The following is a 27426-nucleotide window of genomic DNA, read 5'->3' as shown; positions in this document are numbered from 1 at the left end:
GCTCTGCACATAGTAAGAACTTAACAAATGCCATCATCATTATTAAGCGCTTAGTACAGTGCTCTGCACACAGTAAGCGCTCAATAAATACAATTGATTGATTGATTGATTGAAGTGACTTGCCCAGAGTCACACAGCTGACAATTAGCAGAGCCGGGATTTGAACCCATGGCCTCTAACTCCAAGGCCCGGGCTCTTTCCATTGAGCCACGCTGTTGGGGGAACTGAGGCCCAGAGAAGTGAAGTGACTTGCCCAGAGACTCAGTCCCTGTCCTATGTGGGGCCCACAGTCAGAGTAGGAGCTATTAAATCCCCATTCTACAGGCGAGGAAACTGAGGCTCGGATAAATTAAGCGAGTTGACCAAGGTGACCCAGCAGGCAAGTGTGTTTTCTTTCATTGCTCTTTAAGTGTCTGTCACCAGTCCCTCTCCCCACTTTTTATTTTTAGTATATGAGCCCCCTAAGGACCGGGGACGTTGTCTAATTCCCAGTGTTTCGTACAGTACTCCGCACACAATAAGTGTGTAATAAATAATATTACCACCACCACTACTACTACTGGAGAGACACCACCGAAGTACGAGCCCTGTGATGGCAGGAGGGGAGAAGGTTCCTGGCCCTCCCCACTCCCTTGACCCCTCTCCCCACTCCGTTATCCAAATTATTTTCCGTAAACATTGCTTCTCCTCTATTACTGAACAGTAGATGTTCCACCTTTATGAAGAATCCAAAAATCTCATCCTATCCAGCCAGAGGAGACTGTGTCAGGACACAGTGAAAAGTGAGATTCCGAGAAGCCCTCCTTCTACATCCCTGGTCCTTTTTTGTTTTCGGACGATGAACGCCCTGAAATAGAAATACTAACTTGGAGTCCCTCCTGTCAGTGTCTTGCAATGCAGTTGATACAGCCCGACCTCAGTATTTAAGCAGATGAATCATTTAAACTGCTAGTTCAGAAACATATGTTTCTATGGGTCATTTCCATGTGACCCATAGAAATCAATGTGATCGAAAACAATTTATAATTATTCTTAGTAACAGTAACTGTAACCATCGTTTTTTATTTCCTTATTTAGTTCGTTGTGGTACCGACCCCATTGTATTTTCCTGAGCACTTAATACAGTGCTCTCCACTCAGTAAGCGGTCAGTTCGCTGTGACTCAGTTACCTCATCTGGAAAATGGGGATCGAGACTGTGAGCTCCATGTGGGACAGGGACTGTGTCCAACCTAATTTGCTTGTATCCACCCCAGCGCTTAGTTCGGTGCCTGGAACATAGTAAGCGCTAAACAAATACATATTATTAATGTTATCTTAAGTAGAGGAAATTTAGTCCCCCCCCCCCCGCCCCGACTGTGAGCCCATTGTTGGGTAGGAACCGTCTCTATATGTTGCCAACTTGTACTTCTAGAGCACTTAGTACAGTGCTCTGCACACAGTAAGCGCTCAATAAATACAATTGAAATACGATTGAATGAATGAATGATTGATTAATTAGTTTCCCCTGGTCCGAGTGTGGGAGGTGGTGGAGATGGGGATTTATGGAAGGTAATGATTTGAAAATCTGGAGTCTGTTCTTGGTCATCATCATCATCATCATCAATCATATTTATTGAGCGCTTACTATGTGCAGAGCACTGTACTAAGTGCTTGGGAAGTACAAATTGGCAACATCTAGAGACAGTCCCTACCCAACAGTGGGCTCACAGTCTAAAAGGGGGAGACAGAGAACAAAACCAAACATACTAACAAAATAAAATAAATAAAATAGATATGTACAAGTAAAATAAATAAATAAGTAAATAGAGTAATAAATATGTACAAACATATATATGTATGTACAGGTGCTGTGGGGAAGGGAGGGAGGTAAGATGGGGGGATGGAGAGGGGGACGAGGGGGAGAGGAAGGAAGCGGCTCAGTCTGGGAAGGCCTCTTGGAGGAGGTGAGCTCTCAGTAGGGCCTTGAAGGGAGGAAGAGAGCTTTACTTTCTTTATCCTGTGTCAAGCCCAGTAACTGTGTCTCCGTTTCTCACTCTAGATGAGGTGGGGTGAGTCAGTCAGGTCATCTATATTGGAAGCTCGTTGTGGGAGGGGATTGTGTCTATTACAATGTTATATTGTACTCTCCCAAGCTCTTAGTACAGTGCTCTGCCCAGAGTAAGTGCTCAATTAAGAGAAGCAGCATGGCTCAGTGGAAAGAGCATGGGCTTTGGAGTCAGAGATCATGGGTTCAAATCCCAGCTGCGCCATATGTGAGCCATTGTTGGGTAGGGATCGTCTATATATGTTGCCAATTTGTAATTCTCAAGCGCTTAGTACAGTACTTGGCACACAGTAAGCGCTCAATAAATATGATTGATTGATTGAATATGTCTGCTGTGTGACCTTGGACAAGTCACTTAACTTCTTTGTGCCTCAGTTACCTCATCTGTAAAGTGGGGATTAAGACTGTGAGCCCCCCGTGGGACAACCTGATCACCTTATAACCTCCCCAGTGCTTAGAACAGTGCTTTCTAGACTGTGAACCCACTGTTGGGTAGGGACCGTCTCTATATGTTGCCAACTTGTACTTCCCAAGTACTTAGTCCAGTGCTCTGCACACAGTAAGCGCTCAATAAATATGACTGATTGATTGATGGTCATTTATCTGGTTTGAGTCCAAACAGTCTGGTTTTCAGCTGACCTATACTCCGGCCGGTACTGATACGGCACCACGTGCCTTTATGTCCGCAATGTTTCATCTGAAAGCCCAGCCTCGCTCTGCCAGGGCTCCTGTGCTGAAACCCGGGGCTCAGAAGTGGAGCCTGTGTTTACTGGGATCTGGAAGATGGATGGGGGCTCTGGAGCAAGGCCGGGGCTTGCCCCATTCCCCCAGGTTGGCAAAGCGTGATTCATTGTTCTTCAGTGCCATCGGTGGCTCCCGGGTTCTCCCCCCGGCTTTGGAGATGAAGCTAAGTGAGCACCGTGCGGTCTTTCCGGCGGAACCGGCCGGCTCGCCTTCTCGACAAAGCAAATTTCTCCATACAGGGGTGAGCCGGTTCTGTGGCTCACCTTCTTTTGGGTACGAGGCGTCTATTCAGTCTTCCCTGGCCCATCCGAGCCAAGCTCAGTGTCCTCCCAACTCCCTGATATGGTAGCCTGCGTTCTCCCTGCCCTTCTCCCGCAGCCTCTCCCAGGCCGGCTCTTTGCTGTTAATAATAATAATAATAATGATGGTATTTGTTAAGCGCTTACTATGTGCACAGCTCTGTTCTAAGCACTGGGGGATGCAAGGTGATCAGGTTGTCCCACATGGGGCTCACAGTCTTCATCCCCGTTTTACAGATGAGGGAACTGAGGCCCAGAGAAGTGAAGTGGCTTGCCCCCAGTCACGCAGCTGACGATTGGTGGAGCCGGGATTTGAACCCAAGACCTCTGACTCCAAATCAATCAATCGTATTTATCGAGAGCTTACTGTGTGCAGAGCACTGTACTAAGCGCTTGGGAAGTACAAGTTGGCAACATATAGAGACAGTCCCTACCCAACAGCGGGCTCACAGTCTAGGCACTTTCCACTGAACCATGCTGCCTGCCGCTGCCCATGCCACAGATCTCCGAAGCCTCACTGTGGCTCCCTCCCCTCCCTCTCCTCATCATTTAGTCATCATCATCATCAATCGTATTTATTGAGCGCTTAGAGCACTGTACTAAGCGCTTGGGAAGTACAAGTTGGCAACATACAGAGACAGTCCCAACCCAACAGTGGGCTCACAGTCTAAAAGGGGGAACTTTCAGTCCACTGTCGACTAACCCAGTCTTCATTTCCACAGCCTAGAGAGCTGTTTTACCTTAAGAGAGTGCCAGAGGTGAGGCCTCCCTTCTTTCCCCTGCCATCGGCTCCGACATACGCCTTCCTCAGCAAGTCACAAGCCTTCCCTCCCTCCTGACCCCCGCAGCCTCTCCTGTGGGTGTATATGTGTGTTTGGAGGGGGAGTCGATCAGCTCGGTGTGATTTTAGCAAAAGAAGAGCTTCCACTTTTTCTATTTTTAGATCGTCAGGTGCACCCTGCCTGCCACGGACCCAGCGCATTCAAGTGTTTTATTCAGCCTCCTCTCTCATTTGAAAGGGCGCCCGTTCCAGCCCTCTGACCACCGGAGCTCCCCCTTTATAGCCGCTCGTAAATTTCCGAACATGCGGGATATCTTTAGCTTTGACTCCAGATATTTCCTGTTGAGCTGCAAGATGCAGTCCTGCAAGCACGCTGAAGCTAAATATACCCTCTCCGGCCAGCCCAAAGCCAAATAAACAAGGGCAGCAGCGACATGAATTTTGTTCCCAGTGTTAAACAGGTTTTTGAGTTAGATTAATTAGGCTGTTGGGTTTATTTTGGCAATTGAAACGAGGAAAAATCAGCTTTCTCCACGGAATTATGCATATATTTTAGCCCCAGGTCCCAGGGAAGAGCAGAAGTTTCAGAATATTAACTCAACATCCACTGTATCTCCCCGGCCCTGTCCCACAGACCCCATTGTGAGATCCATTACCTCACAAACAAATTTCTCTACCTCACGGAACGGTGACTGATTTTCCACCTTGTCTCCCGCCCTTCGTGTGAAGGTATAGCGGTGGGAATAGGGTGTGAGTGTCGTTTTATCGTTAAAGAACACATTCACGTAGAACCTACTGAAGGGAAGAAAGCCAAATTGACCCGGGAGAGGGGAAGGAGTTCCTCCTGGAAAAGGGGAACTATCTCCCTTGCGTGAGCGTTTTCCTGCTGGAGAAAATTCTATTCAACTTCAGCAAGATGAGTCCAGAGCTGAAGTTATGAAGTTCACAACCTGTACCCACAGTGTGTGCCATGGTCTGTCTGGCAGGTGGCAGCTGCTGGACATACATAGATCACTAGTTTTGCCCCAAGGGCCTCTCTGGGAAGCAGGATGCTGGAAGGGATCATCATCATCATCATCATCCATCGTATTTATTGAGCGCTTACTATGTGCAGAGCACTGTACTAAGCGCTTGGGAAGTACAAATTGGCAACATATAGAGACAGTCCCTACCCAACAGTGGGCTCACAGTCTAAAAGGGATGGAGGTGGGGGGTTCAGAAAGGGCCAAGTGGGGATATAGAGGGATAGCCCCCCCATTCTCTGGATTTTGGATTTGGGTAACAGTTTGGGACAGGATCACTGAAGTGTCTGGTGGGGGTCTAGTAGCTGCAGTAAGCTGCTTGTTACACGCTCCTCTTCCCTTATAATAATAACAGTAATAATGGTATTCGTTAAACTCTTACTATGTGCCAAGCACATATATGTTGCCAATTTGTACTTCCCAAGCACTTAGTACAGTGCTCTGCACATAGTAAGTGCTCAATAAATGTGATTGATGATGATGAAGCACTATCCTTTCCCCACTGTCATTTCCCTATGACCAGCGATATCAAACATAGTAAAGGTTAATGTTAAGAGAGGTCAAGCCGGCTTTTCTCCAAATCCAAGAGGAAATTGAAGGGCCGTAGTTTAGGCGGGACCTAGGACTTCCAGACAGTAAAGAGCTCTCAAGAGTGGAATTGGTGATTCGTCGAGGGACGAGCTCTAGCGGTGTTTCAATAGAGTCTCTTTGGCCTGGGGAGTTCTCTCTAGACGAGCCTTGGATTTTAACTGAGATGGCCATAACTTGATCAGGATTTCCAGTCTCGTTCAGGAAATCCCAGGACTTTCTGTACTATCACCAGACTTCCAGGTTCATACATCACATGCGTGGCTTTGTATGTCCAGACTGATTTTGCTTACGATGAGTCATTCCCCTGACATGACTATTAGTACTAGAAGCTCCCGTAGTATTTAATCGTATCTATTGAGCACTTACTGTGTGCAGAGCACTGTACTAAGCGCTGAAAAATGTATCCACATGCCGTGACTCGGTTGTGAGTTGTACTAAGTGCTTAAAAATGTATCCACATGCCGTGACTCGGATGCAAGTAGTACTAAGCGCCTAAAAATGTATCCACATGCCGTGACTCAGATTCAAGTAGTACTAAGCGCTTAAAAATGTATCCACATGCCGTGACCCGGATGCGAGTAGTAGTAGTATTAGTAGAGATTGTATTTGTTGAATCCCACCAGATACAGCACACTGTACTAAACATTTGGGACAGTACAACCCAATGAAGAGAAAAGTTCCCTGCCCACAAGGAGCTTCCAATTCTCTCAGGATCACTTCCTCCCCAACGACATGAGACAAAAACGCAAAGCCTTATGGCCTTTTCTGAGATGTTTCTAAGATTTTTCTAAGATTCTGTGGCTGATATTGGGTTTAAGAGAAATAGGATTTAATATATGTTCTATAGCGGCTAAGATATCTTCTCAAGATTCTAATGTGGTCCGAGGTGGCTCGAGGAAGGAAGGAACCGTATCAAGAGATCTGAAGGAGAGGCCAGATTGCCGGATAGATTGCTTCAGGCAATGGGGAGTATTGGGAAAGAACTCATAGTAGCAGGGCTAAATGAGCTAAAAAGCAACGGAGTGCAGAGGTGAGATGTACTGAGCAGAGGTCATGGGAGAAGAGATGTTATCTCAAAAAATAAAACGTTAGCAGAGGAAACTTGGGAAAGGAGAGAGAAAGAAAAGTTGCAAGAAGCAGTGCATCAGGATTATTTGCAACTGCATTCTTCGGGGTATCTCTAATTTTCTCCGGCACTGTCTTGCCGTGAAATTTTTTCATTCCTCAAATCTTCCTCCGCCACAGCTTCAGTAAGCTCTGGTTTTGTTAGGCACTCCCACTGGGACGTTCTTTTCCCCCCATGTTGAGCAGAGTTCGCCACCATTTGACTCTGGCTGGCCAGGGTGCCTCTGTCTACCGCGACTCAAAAGCGTTAGCCTCTGGACATAAATTTTCCTGTGGTAGGGAAGCCAGTGGACTAGCAGAAGGAGAGCTGAATCAGGCAAAGAAGTACAGGAATTTTCCCCCAGCCCAACTCCTCCTGTATCTGATTAGTGGCATCACTCCTTTATTTCCTCTACTTCCCTCTCCCATCTGTGTTGCCCTTGGATTTGTTCCCACCCGCAGCCCCACAACACTTATATGCATACCCATAATTTATTTTAATGTCTGTCTCCGCCTCGAGGTTGGAAGTTCCTTGTGGGCAGGGGATGTGTCTATCAACTCATATCATACTCTCCCAAGCACTTAGGACAGAGCTCTGCATGCGGTAAGCTCAGTGAATATGATCGATAGATTGAGAACCCCGCTGACCAAAGTAGCAGAGTGAATTCATATCAGGTCTTGTTTTGCTGTGGAGTGTGTCCCTGAAGAGAAAAAACAATCCTTAAGGGTCCAGAGTTCCTGACTATTGAAAAACCTGTTTCCCCAAGGAGATATCTCCACGTTTGTTCCTCAGAGCGGAGTGTGTTAATATTTAAAGTGACAAGTGTCTCATAGGTGGCAAGCTATGAGGTATTAAATACCCAGAAATGAGCAAAAAGGTTTAGGAAGAAAGTCAAACAGAACTTCTTCCTCACTCGCAGAAAGCCAAACTGGGTTAAAAGCTAAACTGGTTTTGCACAAGGACATAACCCCCTTAAAGAGACTTTGCAGCAGAAATTCTATTTCTTGCAAATGTTATAGTAATGCCTCATATAGGTATAAGTAATGGGAGTAGTAGCATTTGTGTATTTATTTTTTTAAATGTTTTCTTGTTAAATGCTTACTATGTGTCAGGCACTGTATTAAGTGCTAGGGTCGATACGGGCTAATCAGGTTGGACACAATCCATGTCCCACGTGGGGCTCACAGTCTTAATCCCCATTTTTGCAATTGAGAGAACTGAGGCCCAGAGAAGTCAAGTGGCTTGTCCAAGGTCACACAGCAGACCTGCCGTGGATCTGGGATTAGAACCCAGGTTCTCTGACTCATTCATTCATTCATTCAATCGTATTTATTGAGCGCTCACTGTGTGCAGAGCACTGTACTAAGCGCTTGGGAAGTACAAGTTGGCAACATATAGAGACGGTCCCTACCCGACAACGGGCTCACAGTCTAGAAGGGGGAGGCAGGCGACAAAACAAAACATATTAACAAAATAAAATAAATAGAATAGTAAATATGTACGAGTAAAATAGAGTAATAAATCTGTACCAACATATATACAGGTGCTGTGGGGAGGGGAAGGAGGTAGGGCTAGGGGGATGGGGAGGAGGGGGAGAGGAAAAAGGGGGCTCAGTCTGGGAAGGCCTCCTGGAGGAGGTGAGCTCTCCGTAGGGCTTTGAAGGGAGGAAGAGAGCTAGCTTGGCGTTCTCCCAGGCCCATGCTCTTTCCACTAGGCAACACTGTTTCCCCTCTAGATGGTAAGCTCATTGTGGGCAGAGAACGTGTCTACCAACTCTGCTGTAATGTACTCTCCCAAGCGCTTAGTACAATGCTCATGATTGATTGAGTTCCACTAAGCACTTGGGGAGTTTAGAAGAAAAAAGCGGCAGGTTCCCTACTTCCCACAAGGGGCTCTTATTCTAATGGAGATATAAACATAAAAATATTTACCACTTAGGTCCAAATAAATAATTGAGTACACATAAACACAGCACTGCTAAGGAGGAAGTAGAAAATTTCCAAGTGCTAGTATCGGATGAGGGGACTGCACAGGGTGCTGGGAAATCATCTGGGAAAAGCTTGTTGGAAGAGATGGGATTTTAGGAGGGTTTAGAATGTGAGGAGAGCAGAGGTGTGTCCTGTGTTGGGAGGGAGGGAGTTCCATATTGGGGGAATAATATGAACGAGGTGTGGAGATGACGGAGAGCAAGATAGAAATGCTGTTAGAAGGTTGGCTTGGGAGGAAGGAAGACATGGTCCGAAGAGCCCTACAAATGTCAGGCTAACTCAAACAACAACCCAGTGGCGAGGCCTGAATGGCAAGGTCATCGCCTCCTGTCGCAAAGGTGCCTTCCACATAATTCTGCTTCTCCGCGATTGGCGGTCTATACAACCAAAAGCTTTGAGGCAAAGATCACCCCAATATCAGGTAGTTTAATTCCCTGGCCAGGACAGTAAGTTTTCCTTCTTTGCCGTATGGTGGGAGAAGGAGGGATGATTGGGAGAAGCAGCGTGGCTCAGCGGAAAGAGCACGGGCTTTGGAGTTGGAGGTCATGAGTTCAAATTCCGGCTCCGCCAACTGTCAGCTGTGTGACTTGGGGCAAGTCACTTAACTTCTTTGTGCCTCCGTTACCTCATCTGTAAAATGGGGCTTAAAACTGTGAGCCACCCGTGGGACAATCTGATCACCTTGTAACCTGATCAGGTTATCAACTGATCACCTTCTCAGCACTTAGAACAGTGCTTTGCACATAGTAAGTGCTTAACAAATATTATTATTATTATTTTTTGCCTAAAGAGTAAATGCTAAGAAAATAATGTCCCATCTTTTCTAGTTTAGTGAGACTAAGATAACCCTCTAGGAGGTGGGCCAAACTTCTTGAGGCCCAGTCATCCTGTACTGGAGGAAAATAAGTTCCCTTGGAGAGCAAAGATGTGCTCATTTATCTGGGTGATCAAAGTCTAGAAACCATTTTTTACACGCATCAATTAGCTGTCTTAATTCATCCCCTGAGAAGGAGATCAGAATTTATGTCCCTAACATGCCCCAGGTGAGGAAGCGGAGTCATCTACAACTTAGAGGTAAATGTAGTACCATAACAGTAACAAGAACAGTGCTTGGCATGTAGTAAGCGCTTTCAAATATCATTATTATTATTATTATTGCCATAAAAGTTTCGAATTTCTGAGAATGTAAGCTTGTTCTCTAGGCTGTAAGCTTGTTATGGGCAGGGGCTGTAACTTAAAATTGTTCTGCTGTAGTATTCCTAGCGCTTAGTACAGTGCCCTGAACACAGTAAACACTTAAGTGTGATTGATTCATTCATTCATTCATTCTCAGGTCACCTGCTGACAAATCCTCAGAGTAATCCTGACAGCATCTAGTGTACTATTGGATAAACATCTATGTTTTTTTTTTTTTTTACTGACTTTATCAAAAAAGGGTAGAGATGTGTATGGCGACACTCAACTATGTGTTTGGAGCTACCCCGATGGGAGAGAATTTGAGTTTTTCAACCAAGTTACCACCTAGGTAGGCCGCTGTCAGAGAGAATTTATTGCAGGAGCTGGTGAAGTTCTAGTGCATGGGAGATCCAGATCCCAAATTGGAACGCAGTTTCAGTCTCTGAGTTTGAAGCTCTGAGAGAAATCTTTGTGCTCTGCTGCTTGGGGAATTCCCAAGCAGACATTCCCCTTACTCCCACTTCCTCATGACATCCACTGTAAAGAAAGGAAAGGAAAGGAAAATAGGAAATGGGAAATAAAATGATGAAACTCAGGGATTGGGAAAGAACTAGAAGTAGGAAGTCCTCATTTTCCCACCCAAACCCTCTTCTCCCCGCAACTTTACCATCACAAGGGACAATATTATTCTCCGTGTCTCCCAGGCCAACAACCTTAGCATTATTTGTGATGCGCTTGGGCCTGGAAATCAAAAGATCTGGGTTCTGCTTCCAGTTCCACCACTTCTCTGTGACCTTGGGCAAGTCACTTTATTTCTCTGTGCCTCAGTTACCTCATCTGTAAAATAAGGACTACGATTGTGAGCCCCATGTGGGCCATGGACTATATCCAACCTGATTAGATTGCATCTACCCCAGCAGTTAGTACAGTGCATGGTACCTAGAAAGCACTTAGCAAGTACCATAAAAAATACTCCCTCCTTCAATCCACAAATTCAGTAAGTCACCAAATCCTGTCTGTTCTATCTTCAGAACACCTTCAGAATCCACCCCTTCCTCTCCATACAAATCACTACCACACGGGGCCAAGCATTTGCCCTATCCCATCTCTACTACATCTCCTCACTGACCTTCCAAAAGCTCAAACTCCTCACTATCAGCTTTATAAGACACTTCAGCTCAGCTCGCTCACTCCTACCTATTCTCTTCCACCACAACACCAACCTAGTTCAATCCTCTAGCATCCACCTACTCACTGGGCCTCTCGATCTTGTCTCTCATTCATTCATTCACTTGTATTTATTGAGCGCTTACTGTGTGCAGAGAAAAACTCCTCACTATCAGCTTTATAAGACACTTCAGATCAGCTCGCTCACTCCTACCTATCCTCTTCCACCACAACACCAATCTAGTTCAATCCTCTAGCATCCACCTACTCACTGGGCCTCTCGATCTTGTCTCTCATTCATTCATTCACTTGTATTTATTGAGCGCTTACTGTGTGCAGAGAAAAACTCCTCACTATCAGCTTTAAGATACTTCAGATCGGCTCTCTCACTCCTACCTATCCTCTTCCACCACAACACCAACCTAGTTCAATCCTCTAGCATCCACCTACTCACTGGGCCTCTCGATCTTGTCTCTTATTCATTCATTCAGTTGTATTTATTGAGCTCTTACTGTGTGCAGAGAACTGTACTAAACACTTGGGAAAGTACAATGCAACAATCAACAGACACATTCCCTGCCCACTATGAGCTTACTCTCCAAAGGCCCCTTGTTCACCCCCTCCCCGCTACCTGGAACTCTCTTCTCCGTGTCTGATAGACCACCCCTTTGCCCATCTTCGAAGCCCTACTAAAATCATATTTCCTCCAGGAATCCTTTCCTCACTAGTCTCTCTTCTCCCTGCCCTGTTCTCCCTCCCTTCTTTATACCCACTCAGAATTTTGGCACTCACCTCACCTCCATCCCCTTAGTGCTTTCTGTACATATCTTCATACTCAGCAGTTTCCCTTATCTATTTTCACCAGTATCTCCTCCCCTTCACTGTTAACTCCTTGAGGGCAGGGATCGGATCTACCAACTCTATTGTACTCCTCCAAATGCTTTGTACAGAGCTCCACACACAGTAAGTCCTCAATAAATACTACTAATTGATGGACTGATGAAACAAACGGAGAGGAGGAATTCCATCATGTCAAATTTTGTCATGCGGAACAAAATGGCTAGGATAGTGGTCTTACCGTCATAAGCTGGATTTGTAGATGTGGGAACCCAGGATAGTAGAGGCCTAAAGTCTAAAGCATCAGTGTAAGAACAACCAAACACAAATGGTTGTTTTCTCAAAGTCTGCCCAGACTCATGCAGTGGGGAGGTAAAAGCTGCCTGAATTCCCTACATCGTAATAGTAGCAAATGAAATCTAGAAGGCCTCTTATTTTCCCAGGAGAAATTAACTTTTATTGAGCATGAAGGGTGGCACACAAGAGACCTACCAGTGTTAAATTTTTAAAGCTTTTAATGTCACCAGGAAAAGGGCAGAAATAGTTTAACTTTAACCCTGCTAGCCATTCCCAGGATTTAAATGTACCGTAGGCAAAGAGTTATCCCAGTTTAAGAATGGGCATTCTCTAACATCTAATCTAAAGTATTCTGCTATTCAGAGTTACTTCCATTTGGCATCCTATTGGCACTTCAGGGCACAATCAATCACTCTCACTTTGGGGCACATAGATACTCCTTTGCACATAGTAAGCGCTTAGCAAATACCGTCATTGTTATATTCCATATTAATAAAGTAGTCATTGTTCTTTCCATCTATTTCATTTTCAAAAAGCACGCTCTAATAGTGTTCATTGCACCTTTTTGGGGGAGTTGCATTTTCTATTGAAACTTTTTAAAGCCAAGAAGATAATAGAATGATGTGGATGCAGAATAACTGTAAAATTATTACTGCATTGCTCAAAACTCCAATATTCGTTCATGTTGGCTCATGGAGGATGCCACAGTTGAGTGGCAATTTCACCAATTAGCACTGCATCTGCCGGGTTGTGAATTGCATGTGAAAGTAGAATTTGTCCAGAAGTGCTCATGCAAGTTGTGTAACAAAAATGTGTCTTTCTTGTCAAATTGTTTTACTTTTGTGACATACTTACGTCTTCCCGGATTTCTCTGATGGGCAGATTCCCTCCCCCATCTCCCTTCCCCTCTTTCCTCCTCCCCCCCACCACTGACCTTCCTCTGCTAAATACATACATGAAATAGTTCTGTGTGTTTTGGGGGCTTATGAACTGCCCCTAAGAATGGCTTTTTTGCCACAAAAGACGTTCATGAGTTTTACTCTTTGTGTATGAGGGGGAGGTTTTGAAGAAAATGCAAATATCTATGTTACTATGCTTAAAATTGTAACTTTGTCCCTTGGTGCATATGTTGCATTTTTCCCAGAGTACATGGTGAGCTTTTAGCGTTACCGTAATGTATACTAAATGTAAAAGGCATACATTAATGCAGTGTCCAGTTGCAAATTTAAAGTCACCAGAGCCATGAAATGCAAAGTTTTTATGTCATCATTAACTTTCTCAATATTTCACACAGTTAGGGTGCATATCTACTCATATATGCATACCTAAGCTATTCCTTTAATAGCATAATTTTTAACCAGTAGGAATTTGGGGAGAAACTTTGTGCGGCCTCTGAGTTTTCTGGAGGCTGAAAATGTTGGCCTCCCATGAATATTAGGACTTCAAATGGGTATATTCTTCCCCTTTATTGGGGATGATTGCTGTCGGGGTGGAGGGTATCATTTCTTCCTCTCCCCCAGGTTGAGGGTACAAGCAGCCAGTAATGTCCACCAAACTTCATTGGCTGATGATTGTAAGCCTTGGGCTTAAACAAAAGAAGCAGGATGGCACAGTGGATAGAGCACAGGCCTGCAAGTCAAAGGACCTGGGTTCTAATCCCGGCTCCGCCAATTGTCAGCTGTGTGACTTTGGGCAAGTCACGTCACTTCTCTGTGCCTCAGTTCCCTCATCTGTAAAATGGGGATTAAGACTGTGAGCCCCGCCGTGGGACAACCTGATCACCTTGTAACCTCCCCAGTGCTTGGCACATAGTAAGCGCTTAATAAATGCCATCATTATTATTATTATTATGTGCTGTGTGACTTTGGGCAAGTCACTCAACTTCCTGGGTCTCAGTTACCTCATCCGTAAAATGGGGATGAAGAAAGACCTTGAGCCCCATGTGGGACATGGACTGTATCCCACCTGATTAGCTTGTATCTACCCTAGCACTCAGTACAGTGGCTGGCATTCATTCATTCATTCATTCATTCAATCGTATTTATTGAGCGCTTACTGTGCGCAGAGCACTGTACGAAAGGCACATAATAAGCACTTAACAAATACCATTAAGAAAAAAAAAAGGAGATCATAGTAAGGCCCTTTTCAAAAAAAAAAAAAAACCCAAAACAAGTTTGAATTTATCAGGCTTTAAAAGGAGTGGTTGAAAGTGCCTCTGTGGTGTGAAAGACACTTTTTTTTTCCCTTTCCCCCAGTTCGGGAACTCAGAAGTAGCCAAATGAAAATATCCTTCCTTTCCCAAAATAGGCACCTCTGGACTGAGAGCAGATTAAGACATTTTAGCCCCCAGGAGTATCAGGCCCCAGAAATGTTTATGCTTCTAAACACTGAGGTTTCAGCTATTACTGTTACTACTTCAGTTACTGCAAGCCTGTCGTTGCCAATGGGACTCAGGCTGAGGAAAACCGAATGCCCACCGCCTTCTAATAATAATAATAATGGCATTTATTAAGCGCTTACTATGTGCAAAGCACTGTTCTAAGCGCTGGGGAGGTTACAAGTTGATCAGGCTGTACCACGGGGGGCTCACAGTCTTAATCCCCATTTTCCAGATGAGGTAACTGAGGCCCAGAGAAGTGAAGTGACTAGCCCAAAGTCACACAGCTGACAATTGGCAGAGCTGGGGTTCGAACCCATGACCTCTGACTCCAAAGCCCGGGCTCTTTCCCCTGAGCCACGCTGCTTCTGTGCCCACCTTCCAGACTATGTCGTTTCCTCTGGCTGCATGTTGCTCATGTTTCCAGCACTTTTTGATTCCACGTGCTTCTCCTCGTTTCCTTTTTTAAAATGGAGTTTGTGACTTCCCCTGCTCACGTCAAGTTCCTTCCCATCTCACCTCCCTGATTCCCTGCTGATCACCGCCCTCCCTCCCTCTTATTTTGCGGGGCACGTGCCTTTTAATAATAATAACACCAATAATAATGTTGGTATTTGTTAAGCGCTTACTAGGTGCCAAGCACTGTTCTAAGCGCTGGGGTGGATACAAGGTAATCAGGTTGTCCCACGTGGGGCTCACAGTCTTCATCCCCATTTTAGAGGTGAGGGAACTGAGGCCCAGAGAAGTGAAGTGACTTGCCCAAAGTCACACAGCTGACAAGTGGCAGAGTCGGGATTAGAACCCATGACCTGATTCCCAAGCCCGTGCTCTTTTGCTCTGGGGCCTGGTGGCTGGAATTGATATCGGTGTCAATGATGTTTGTTGAACGCTTACTATGTGCAGAGCACTGTACTAAGCACTTGGGAGAGTACAGAACAACAGAGTTGGCGGACACATCATCATCATCATCATCAATCATATTTATTGAGCGCTTACTATGTGCATAGCACTGTACTAAGCGCTTGGGAAGTACAAATTGGCAACATAAAGAGACAGTCCCTACCCAACAGTGGGCTCACATCCCCTGCCCACAGCGAGTGTACAGACTTTAAACATCCATTCATGCTTTCCATCGTATTTATTGAGCACTTACCCTGTGCAGAGCATTGTACTAAGCACTTGGGAGAATACAATATCACAATAAACAGACACGGTCCCTGCTCACAGTGAGCTTACAGTACTGCAGAGATGGTTTCTCCAGGGTTGAAAATTCCTGTTGTGCCCCAGCTTAGGAAGTTTACAGTCTAGAGAACAAGCTTACATTCTCAGAAATTTGAAACTTTTATGGTAATAATAATGATATTTGATAAGCGCTTACTACATGCCAAGCACTGTTCTTGTTACTGTTATGGTGCCATTTATCTCTAACTTGTATGTGACTCCGCTTCCACACCTGGGGCATGTTAGGGACATAAATTCTGATCTCCTTCTCAGGGAATGAATTAAGACAGCAAATTGATGCATTTAAAAAATAGGAAGCCTTCTCCTGGAGGTACCTTGCACTACATCTGGTTTCCCGGATACAGAGCACAGGTCAGAGAGTCAAAGGACCTGGATTCTAATTCTGGCTCTGTCACGTGTCTGCTGTGAAACTTCGGGCAAGTCACTTAATTTCTCTGTGCCCTAGTGGGGATTAACTCTTACTTCCTTAGGCTGTGAGCCCTAGAGAAGCAGCGTGGCTCAGTGGAAAGAGCCCGGGCTTTGGAGTCAGAGGCCATGGGTTCAAATCCTGGCTCCGCCAATTGTCAGCTGTGGGACTTAGGGCAAGTCACTTCACTTCTCTGTACCTCAGTTCCCTCTTCTGTAAAATGGGGATGAAGACTGTGAGCCCCACGTGGGACAACCTGATCACCTTGTATCCCCCCAGCGCTTAGAACAGTGCTTTGCATATAGTAAGCACTTAAGTGCCATCATCATCATTATTATTATTATGTGGAACAGGGACTGTATCCAACCTGATTAACTTGTATCTACTCCAGTGCTGAGAATAGTCCTTGGCACATAGTAAATTCTTCTTCTTCTCCTCCTTCTCCTTCTCCTTCATTTCTTCCTCTTCTTCTTCCTCTTCCTCCTCCGCCACTGGTTGCTATTCACTAGCCCCTGGGAAATTGAAGGCAATTATAGCCTATAGGTGATGACATACTAATGGTGACCCCATGGAAGGAGGAAGAAGACAGGTTGGGCCTGTGAAACGGGTGCTGTCCTCTTTCTGCTCTTCCCCCACCCTCCCTCTTTGAAAGATTCCATATCTCTTTGTGCTGTGCACTACACTATGTAGTTATTACCTAAAATATGTAACAATAGTTACAGCGTGTGTGGGACGCTAAAGGTTATAAGAGCCGAGCAATTGGAATTTTCTCCCTTCCTCATTTCCTGCCCCCCATCACTTCCTCAAAGGGAAAAAATATATATTTATGGAGGATGCCTGATTCTAAGAGCTCTGGAAAACACACTGTGGTCCTTTAAAGAAAAATTTCTCAAGTATAAGAAAGAAAAAAGTTGTTCAGCCTTCACAGTTCCATTTCTCCCTATATTACAAATGATCTTTGGAGGGGGTGGTAGTTTTTAATCCTAGCATGTTACAACAGGGTTAATGTAGTTTTCCCCCTCTCCCTAAGCCTTCTGCATTCCTTGGTTGCAGCCCTCCTGAAAAACAATTAAAAAAAAAGCAATGCATTATTTCCCTGCATCATTTAAAGATGGCTCTTCCTCCACCTCACATTTTCTGAAAACATGAGCAGTCTCCCCCGGTGTGCTGACACAGAAGTCGATAAAGAATACAAATAGGATGAGAAGGTTGTAGAATGTTTGCCTGTGACACTGGAGGCTGTTAGGTAAAATTAGGAATCATTTGGTCCTGCATTCCTTCAGATGAACTCCTGACACTGTCATCCCAGGCTTAAACCATCCCCCCTGTTCCTTTGGGATACTTTTAACTAGGGCTCTGTCAAAGAAGAAACACCTTCCTTCTCCTGTTGTTAGAAAAAAACAGATAAAATAGTTATAATGGTGATAACGATAAGAGTTTGAGAAGTTTGTGTGGAGGCTGCCGAGGCGGGATATACTGTACTATATTTGAGGGGGCGGAGATGAGGAGGAAGAAACAAAATTGGCCGCCTGAAGAGGTCCGGCATCGTACGTCAGTGGAATCTCGTTCCTGCAGATACTATAGGAAAGACCATGGCAACCAGGGGCCCCGAGAGTGAGAGACAGACAGGGAGAGATTTGTTACCCCTCTCTGAGATTAGCAGACAGAACAAATAGGTGAGCAATCCATTTTCCAGAGCCTGGTGGTGATTTCGGTAGGTTGTAAAGTAGCATATCTGCTTCTGCTTTGTTGTACTATTGAGCCGGGAAGACTTTTAAAGGTGGAATTTGCCATTTATGTGGGGGCAGTACCCAATTTGAATGTCTTTGCAATGTCAGCGTAAAGAATGTTCACGCCCGGGACAGCCAAAGCAGGGACAGGGATTCGAATCTTGGGGAGTTTTCCGACGAAGTCATTTGGGAGCTTTTGCATTAGCCATATCATTTGGTTTCTTTTAGCTCATATTAAAAATCTTTATGGTCAGAGCACAGTACAAATTGTACATTGTGAAGACAAAGCAATGTCTTTTATTTTCATTTGCAAATAAGGATTTAGCAAGGTTTACTGTGACTTCTCATTCGTGTACCGCCTGAAGGGAGGGCACCCATCCAACTGGCTGAAGGTATTATTGTTAACACACTTTTATCACACACACCCTTTGTCATGAACACCTTTTGCTGTGGCTGTCCAGTCATTTTATCAATGTTCTGTTGGAGAGGAGGTAAAGGGGCCAAGAAAGCTGTTCAACCAATGGACATGAGTCAGGGTGTTGGATGAAGCCAAAAAGGAAAATACCAAAAATAAAGTTTTCTTTTTTCTCCTTTTGCTCTGGCTTTTTAATTTTGAATCTTGCTTGAATTTCGAGCATACCTGACGTGGTCCTTTGTCCCTGCTGAAATACAAACAAGCAGCCACATAGTCTGTGATAAAATGGATTGGGGGTGAGAGCATGGAAGTGAGACTGCCCGAATAGGGAAGCAGGAAAGCAACTTTCCAGAGGTAGTTCTTTTCAAGCATCTTGAGTTTGGTCTCAGGCTATGCCCCCCCACCACCCATGGCCTCTTGAGCCTTGGAAATTGGAGAAAGAAGCTCATGATGATGTCACTTCACAGCGGGCCCTCAAGCTCCTGATGGTTTTTGCCCTGTAGTGCAGTCAGTTGTTGCAGCAGAGGGCTCATTTTGGCAGCCTGGCAGTGCATTTGTCTATAAATGGAACCGGTTGGCCCCTCTCCCAGAATAACACACATAGGCCTATGTATCGGTTATGCAATCTTGAGCTTGATGACTTCATCAGGAGGGTTGGGGATAGTAGGATGGGGGAAGTATTGTCAGGGATGGGGCTGCAGAAGGCTGGGCTAAGAAAGCCTTTTCCAATCAGCTCTAATAGAGTCTGCTGACACTTTTCCCCACTCCTTTTTAAATCAAAGAAAGAAAGAGATAGCAAGCAGTCCCGTGTCAGGAGTCAAAGACTAGATGATGGATCACTAAGGTGCCACGTTTAAATGACGTGGACCGCTCAGGAGTTAGCAGATGTCCGTCATGCAGCGGTTCTCCTCTGACCCTTTCAGCTGTGTTTCTCCTGTTTGCCCTGCATGCGGGTGACATAGCCTTCCCTCCCAGATTCTCTTATATCTCTGGAGGCCGGTCTGGTTCTAGCTGCGGTCAGGGAGACGGGACTGATGATGGGATATCTGCACCAAGGAGGCTGGCCCGCTTCTGGGGCTTCTTCAGGGATTTGAGTCTGATGATAACAATAATAATAATAACCACTGTGGCATTTGTTCAGTGCTTACTGTGAGGCAAGCACTGTATACTAAGCACCTGGTTGATGCGACATAGTCAGGTCACAGTCCCTGGTCCCACATGGGGCTCATAATCCAAGAAGGAAGGAAAATGGAAATTTCATCCCCATTTTACAGAACATGAAACTGAGGCAAAAAGGAGTAGTAGCTTGCCCAAGGCCACAGAGTTGGCAAGGATCTTGGATTAGAACCCACGTCCTCAGACCTCCAAGCCCGCGCCCTTTCCACTAAGCCATGTCACTCTAAAGTTTTTTTTACGGCATATGTTAAGCGCTTACTATGTATCCTCCAGGAGGCCTTCCCAGACTGAGCCCCCTCCTTCCTCTCCCCCTTCCCCCCCTCCATCCCCCCCAACTTACCTCCTTCCCTTCCCCACAGCACCTGTATATATGTATATACGTTGTACATATTTATTACTCTATTTATCTTACTTGTACATATCTATTCTATTTATTTTATTTTGTTAATATGTTTGGTTTTGTTCTCTGTCTCCCCCTTCTAGACTGTGAGCCCACTATTGGGTAGGGACCGTCTCTATATGTTGCCAACTTGTACTTCCCAAGCGCTTAGTATAGTGCTCTGCACACCGTAAGCGCTCAATAAATACGATTGATTGATTGATTATCCAGCACTGTACTAAACGCTGGAGTAAATAGAAGTTTATCAGGTTGGACACAGATGCAGTTCCACCGAAACCCCTGTCTAAAACCCTCCTTTCAGCCTTGTATATTGTTCTGTGCTTCTTAGTGCATTTCTCCCTTACCGTGACCGATGTCCTTGAATTTTAGGCCTCCGTTCTGCCACACAAAAAGCCTCCAGCTGGACCCATTAGGATGTCTCCCTTGGCTGAGCGGTGGGAGGAGACCCAACCGCCAGGGTGGCTGCCATCCAAAAGCAGCAGCAGGGAGAGGGAGGAGAGGAGGGTGGGACTCTCTCCAGGGTGGCGGGGTCTCCCCTGCCAGATGGCAACAGCGGGGCTCCCCTCTGACCCGGCTCAGGTGGAGGTGGATGGCAGTGGGTGGCAGCGATAGAAAGTTACGTCCTCCTCCCTGTCTCCAACCTTACCTCTGTTTCCCTTCTCTTCCCATCACCCATTTCTCCCCCTCTCCTCTCTCTGCCCCTACTTCCCTTTTGGTCAAACCCCCATCTCATCTAAGAGAACCACCCCCATTCTAACTGTTCTGCGTTTCTTCATTATGTTGGGGGAGCTGGAGCAAAGGGACAGTTAGAGAAAGGTGATTTACATCAAAGGGTGGGGGACATCACGCTGAGATCTATTTCCAACAGTAAGTACGGCTAGGACAAACGTAGAACAAATGGTATTTTCTTGTTATTTTTTGACAAGAGCACTTGGAAACCTGAGCACAGCTTAAGAGGATGTTCTCACTCTCTGGCTCGCTTTTAACCCTTTCCTTATTTGGCAAAGGAGGATTTGGGAGGATAAAGCATCTTTCACCTGTAAAATGGGGATTAAGATTGTGAGCCCCATGTGGGATATGGACTGTGTCCAACCTGATCCGCCTGTATCTACCCCAGTGCTTTAGTACATACCGGGCACATAGTAAGCACTTAGCAAATACCATTTTTACAAAAATCAGGAAGCAGCCCAATGAGGACTGCTTTGGACTCTTCCACTCACATGGAAGTGTGATTAACCTTTGGCAAAGCGGTAGCAAGCTGCCATTTTATGGATGAGTTGTCTTGGGGCGTTGGGACAGATAATGCTCGCTACTCTAAAAGTGCTTCTTATGTTACCTGCCAAAATAAGGAACCGCATTTTGAGTTCTTGCTAATCACCAAGGGGTTTCAGGTGTTCAACTCCCTACCTCCTCATCCACCTCCTCCCTCTCTTACATTTTCCTTAACCTGCCTGTTTGCTGGATAAGACACGTGGCCTTCTGGACCGGAAGGGTAAACTCCTTTTGAAGAGAGAAGCCTCAATTCGAAATGGCCTTTGATTCCTTCAGACTATTAGGCAAGGAAGAGGTTGGGTGCTGGGATGTCACTGTCGGTGGCTCTTACCAACCAAGATCTAAATTAGTTTTGAAAAATAAAAGAAAAGTCCCTCAGGAAGCCACCTTCCTGAGACCAAGCTTCTGCCCTGACACCTGATCAGACTTGAAAGGGAAATGTCGGTTGGGTTTTTGTTTTTTCTTTCCTTCTGTGGTTGAATGGTATCATCTTTGACCTCTGTTAAAATGTTGAATTTGATAACATGGTGCCTCCAGTGTTCAGGGTATCAGACAATTTATAAGAAAGTGTTGTGCTTTTTGTTCTCTTTCAAATACTTTCTTTGATCTCAGATACATTCTCTACCTTAGTATTCCAGCTATATCTAGCCACCACCAATCTCATTTTTTTCCAGATTTCTCTTTTGTATCTTCCCAGGTAGTCAGCGTCTGATAGGGACTGCAGTCAGGGTTCTCTCTCTTCACAGTTACAGCCTTACCAAACTAGAAGAGATTTTGTCTTTCCTCACACAGATTGCTCCTAAGAAATGTGCCTGGTTTTCAAGTCAGAATAATGGGTATGATTCTAGAGGTTGTGTGGGAAGAAGGAGAATTCAGCTTGGGGAATCTTTGGGGATCAATCTCTCACTCTCTCTCTCTCTTTCTCTCTTGCACCCCTCACTCCCTAACCAAGGTTCCCCCAATGACGCCTGTCTCCTTTCACATCTCCCCAAGCTCTCTCTCTTCTTGCTCTTTGTGCCACTTCTTAAGGGGTGAGGGATGATGGGTTGATTATCGTTCAGTCCTATTTATTGTGTGCTTACTGTATGCAGAGCACCGTAATAAAAATTATTATTATTATTATGGTGTTTGTTAAGCACTTACTATGTGCCAGGCACTGTACTAAGCACTGTGGAGGATACAAGTAAATCGGGTTGGACACAGTTCCTGTCCCACATGGGGCTCACTGTTTCAATCCCCATTTTACAGATGAGGTAACAGAGGCACAGAGAAATTAAGTGACTTGCGCTTGAGAGAGTACAGAATAACAGAGTTGGTCGACACACTCCCTGCCCACAACATGCTTATGGTCTGCAGGGATTAATCACAACTTCCTGATACCCGGGCAGGAGTTTCTGATACCAATCAGTGTCTTCCTGTATTAATTAATTCATTCATTCAGTCGTATTTATTGAGCGCTTACCGTGTGCAGAGCACTGTACTTAGCGCTTGGGAAGTCCAAGTTGGCAACATAGTAATACGACCGATCTGTAGAGGAGAGCTGTTCTGAACTCATTTCCTTTTCCAAACTCGCAAAACCCGCCTCAGGCCCTCCTCGAAGCAGTGCTACTGGGAGAACAGTCATTACTGTGTGACTTTGGGCAAGTCACTAAACTTCTCTGGGCCTCAGTTCCCTCATCTGTAAAATGGGGATGAAGACTGTGAGCCCCTTGTGGGACAACCTGATCACCTTGTATGCCCCCAGCGCTTAGAACAGTGCCTTGCACATATTAAGTGCTTAATAAATGCCATTATTATTATTATTACTACTACTTTGAGCACTTTGAGCTCTGTACAGTTCTGTTCTCAACAGGAATTCTCGGTTCTATATTGCAGACACAGGTGGAATAAGGAGTTTGCCCAATTTGCCTGAACTCTGAGAATTTCTAACCAGTGGTACAAGAATAGAAAACCTGGCAACCTTGCCCCTCAGCAAATGGCTTCGAGAATGCAGAGTCAGCCTTCTGCTGCAGCTAGGGCCTCAGATGCTTCCTTGTGCCCTTGATCTTGGCAAGCGTGACCCAACAGAGCTTACAAGCCAGATCTGCTTATATTGCTGGCCCTTCTCACTCATCTTTGGGAGCAGCCAGAGAGCTACTCAGTGTCTTCTTAGAGCTCTTCATCTTCAGAGCACTTTCCAAATATTAACTCATTCATCACTTGGAACCCAGGTCCTAGGATTTTCTTTTTACGGTGGCGAGATTGAGGCCCAACAGCCAGGTGACTTACCCAGATACATTTAGAAAGCTAGTACATGTCGAACTGGGGTTAAATTCAGGCATCTCCAACTTCTTGCCTCATTCCTCTTTCTCCATGCTCCTCCGTGTGTTTATGCTCCTTCATCCCAAGGGCATACATATACTTTGAGGTAGGTTCTTCCTGTGGTAACCAAAAGCAAGGAGTAGTTGAACCTCACTCTGAAGTAGAGGGTCGAATTTGAGGTGTTAGATTTTGCTGCTCTTGAATTTATTGTTGAGGTTAATGCAAAGCAGGTAGTTATATGATTTCATTCGTTGGACTCAGAGGACAGCCTTCATAACTTTCTTAGTTTAGAGGGTTGTCGGGTACTCTTATTTGCTCTAAGAATTTTTTTTATTATTATCACTAATAATAATTGGGTCCTTAATGGTGGCATTAATGCTGTGAGAGTCTGTGCAAGAGAAACAGAGACAAGCACACAATCGTTTTCCGTTTTCCTAAGCGTGCTAACGACCCTGGTTGAGGCTGGCAACGGTAAAATTTTGAAGGAAGGAGATTTTTTTTTTTTTTGGCCGTGAAAATCCTCCTGGAGATAAACCCCTCACTCCCCCTTGTCTCTCTCCTCTCCCATTTCCTCCCCAACCGCAGGCATATAGTATGCGTTGTTGGGTGTTTGGAAATTTGACAGGCCGGGCTTGTCTCGGTTTCCTGAGCTCATTAGTAGAGAGCAAGCAGCCTGTGCCGTGGTGGAAGGCACGTCAGGAGAGAAGCCCCCTCAGCCAGTCAGCAACACCGGGCTGAATAGGGAACTGGAGCCAGGGCACTGCAGCTTGGGCGGCAGACAGTTCTCTCCGGAAGAGAGGCCCCTTTGCTCCTTTGTTTCGGGAGACCGGGTCGGGTGAGGGATTTTTGGACTTCCAGCCGCACACGTCCCCCAATTCCCGACTTCTTTATTGAAGTCCCCGAAGGACTCTAAAGGATGCAGAGATTCTAAATTAGACCCTGGGGGGGTGTTGTGGAAGAAAATCCTAAAAATGCATGTAGGCGGCTCCGGAAGACATCGAGGGCCCCTAAACTGAGGTGAGTTGGAGTTAGCAGGGCGCTGGTTAATCCGGGCCCCACGCAGGCAAGCTCGTCCACCTAAGAGCTTCGTTTTGAGGGGAAGATGATACAAAACAAGGCCTCCTGCAGCCAGCCCTACTCCCCCTTCTTCAAGTACAGTATCATTTCTCATTGTCTGATGAAAATCAACCCCGCAACCTCTTCCACTGACCCCGCCGGCCATCTCTCCCCTGTAACCTCCCTCCCTCTCTTCCTAGCCCTCCTTTCTCTCCGCAACCGAAATCACCCGCCTTTAGGGTTGGGAGGAAAGTTTGTAGTCCGAAACCAGGGTACTGGTTCCGTACCAGTGTGAAGGGGTGCCGGGGAGAAAGCCCCCAAGATGGAGAGAGAGAGCTCATTTTGTGGAAAGAGGGCCTCAGATCACCAGGGAATTCCTGGATTGTCTCAGGCTGTCGTGTGTGATGTCCATCATGCTGTACGAACACCATCTGTTCAGTATTATGCTCTGTTGCCAGGCTACCTGCTCTACGCTGTAACACTTGACTGCCTAGCTCGATGTTAGCAGCATTATCCCAGACGTACAGAGGGGGTGTGGAGAAAGGGGGTGGGGGAGAGGAGGAGGAGGAACGGTAGTCATGATTAAGCCATCTGCAAGGGTTGGGGAAGGGGGGAGCAGGGGGGAGAGACAGACAGAGACAGAGGTGGGAGTGGAGGGGGAGCTGGGGTGGGGGGCTTGGGGGGGAACAGCAGTGGCAGGAGCTGAGCTGGATGGCAGAGAGTCAGGCTGACATCACCATCTGCTGGGGCGGGAAAAGAACGGCAACTTTTCCCTGATTTGACAACTACGCTTCCCGACAAGAAAGCCACCATGAAGATCTGTATAAGCCGGGGCGTCCACCGCCCTGGTTCCGTGGACTCCCCTCTCACCGTGTTTGCCAACTCCACAGCCGCCTCTCGCTACCCTCCGGCCGGCTATCCTGACCCTCCAAGCCCCTTCCCACCCAAACCTGATCCATCTTCCTGAAAACGTTTCGGGAGAATCGAGGCTCTGCTGCGTTCAGCTCTGTAAATAAACAGCTGTTGGAACTCGGAGATTTTTTTGCTTTCGGGAGACACGCAAACTGTCTTTTTCGGGGTTCTTTCTGCACACGCGCACACAACGCACACATATTCTCTGAAGCCCTCTCTACATTTGCCTGGGCTCTGCGAGCCCGCTGTTGGGTACGGACCGTCTCTATATGTTGCCAACTTGTACCTCCCAGGCGCTTAGTACGGTGCTCTGCACACAGTAAACGCTCAATAAATACGACTGAGTGAATCTTTGTCTTGAACTTACTGAGAATGAGAGAGGTGAGGGGTGCCTATCCCAATCAGATTCCTGATCAGGGGAGAGAGAGGGAGTGCTGAGATTCCTCCGTGAAGGCAGGGAAAGTCGTGAGGGGAGGTGGGAGAGAATGAGACGACAATTAAACTAAAAATACTGCAGTGTCTGGTCTCATGGCACTGCATTTCATGTGAGGAGCTCAGCCTGATTTTCTCAAAATGCGCAACCCAGCAACAGGCACTGCGGCTTGAAATCGTGAAAAATTACGGAAAGTGATTCTCATTAACTCCACTTAGTTAGGCCAAAGGCCAAGGGGGGGTTAAGGGTTAAAGGGGGCCAAGTTGTGTACTGGCTAATGGCCTACGGTCCTGACGCTTTAGGTCACTTAGCCTGTGTTCAAACCTCAGGATATACCTTAGACCCCTTCAACAGAAACCGTCATCCTCAGCGAGAGTGTATATAGGTGGGGAAGGTGGAGAGGAGGGTGAGGGAAGAGGAAAATCTGAAATGATTATTTGGAAAAGACCTTAAGGCTTTCCAGCTCACTCCAACTTGTATTGATGAATTTAGGAGGTTGGTGTTTTTTTAAGTAGTGTGTTTTAAAAAATCATACTATCCCCCCCCACCTCCCCCACATACACACGCTTGGGGAAGGAGGTGTTTTTAAAGTCTTAGCTGTGTGAGTGTGTCCCTTAACGACCTAGCCTCCAGAGGCTCTCTGGAGCCTCAGCGGTGCTTTGCCTTGTTCCCCAGTTTGTGTCATTGTTTCCTCCTGAATGGGAGGGATGCTTAGTGCCAAAGTCACACCCTCTCCCCCCTCCCTCTCTTCCCTCAGGAGCAGCACCCAGGAGGACTCACCCGGACTGCGGGTGCCATACAGGCCTCGGTCCCCCCGGGCTCCAGCGGTGTCGTCACAGGTGCCAGCCCCGGGGCTCCCAGTTTCCTGGCCAGCCAGCCCCAGGCGGCCATCATGAAGCAGATGCTGATCGATCAGCGCGTCCAGCTCCACGCGATGGAGCAGCAGAAGCAGCAGTTCCTCCGGGAGCAAAGGCAGCAGCAGCAGCAGCAGCAGCAGCAGCAGATCCTAGCTGAGCAGGTGACGCGTCTCGCATTGACTCCACTAACTTGGGCCCATTCACACAATGGGAAAAGGGGAAACGCTACTCAGTTTGTGATTGGATATTTTTTAAGGAAATAGGCAAAGGCACGTCTCGGTCCCCAAGTGGAGCCCTATTTGCTTTTATCTCCCGTGGCGGGACTTTGAAGATAAAACGAAAGTACTCTTTTTCTCTGTGGGGAAAGGACATAAGGGTTGACTGGGAAGGGGAGAGAGTGGGAAAAGAAGAGGTAAGGGAACTAGCGAATCCTGAAAAATCGGCCAGTCCGGAGACAGTAGGGAAGTGTCCACTAAGCAAAGTCACTTGCTACCTGAACCTCGGGTCATGGAGATAACATGGAGGACCCCAGCTTAAGGCAATTCGCAGGTGCCTTTAGAGCAACCATTCATTCATTCAATCGTATTTATTGAGCGCTTACTGTGTGCAGAGCACTGTACTAAGTGCTTGGGAAGTACAAGTCGGCAACGTGATGGTCCCTACCCAACAATGGGCTCACAGACTAGAATAGGGAGACAGACAACAAAACAAAACGTGTAGACAGGTGTCAGAATCGTTTAGAATAAATAGAACCAATAACGTCTTGTGTTAAACCAGAGCCTCGATCACCCAAGGGC

At 46.2% G+C, this 27426-nt stretch overlaps 1 protein-coding gene and 1 long non-coding RNA gene across 2 annotated transcripts in view; one reads left to right on the top strand and one right to left on the bottom strand.

Moving 5' to 3' along the window:
- The window catches only part of MAML3 (mastermind like transcriptional coactivator 3), a 466343-nt gene that overhangs the window by 427247 nt on the left and 11670 nt on the right, over nt 1-27426 (top strand). Inside the window, exon 3 of the mRNA XM_038755267.1 lies at nt 26530-26790. Coding sequence (XP_038611195.1) covers nt 26530-26790 — 261 coding nt within the window. The remainder of the gene's footprint in view (nt 1-26529; nt 26791-27426) is intronic.
- Nucleotides 16509-26639, bottom strand: LOC119935783. Its single transcript, XR_005453441.1, has 3 exons — nt 26553-26639; nt 23339-23488; nt 16509-17135 (listed from the first exon to the last, which is right to left on the bottom strand). It is a non-coding gene; the product is annotated as an uncharacterized LOC119935783 (long non-coding RNA).

Source organism: Tachyglossus aculeatus, chromosome 12, assembly GCF_015852505.1.
Source record: "Tachyglossus aculeatus isolate mTacAcu1 chromosome 12, mTacAcu1.pri, whole genome shotgun sequence".
NCBI lineage: Eukaryota > Metazoa > Chordata > Mammalia > Monotremata > Tachyglossidae > Tachyglossus > Tachyglossus aculeatus.
Note: the sequence above shows the minus strand (reverse complement) of the source record. Positions and strands in the feature narration are given on the sequence as shown.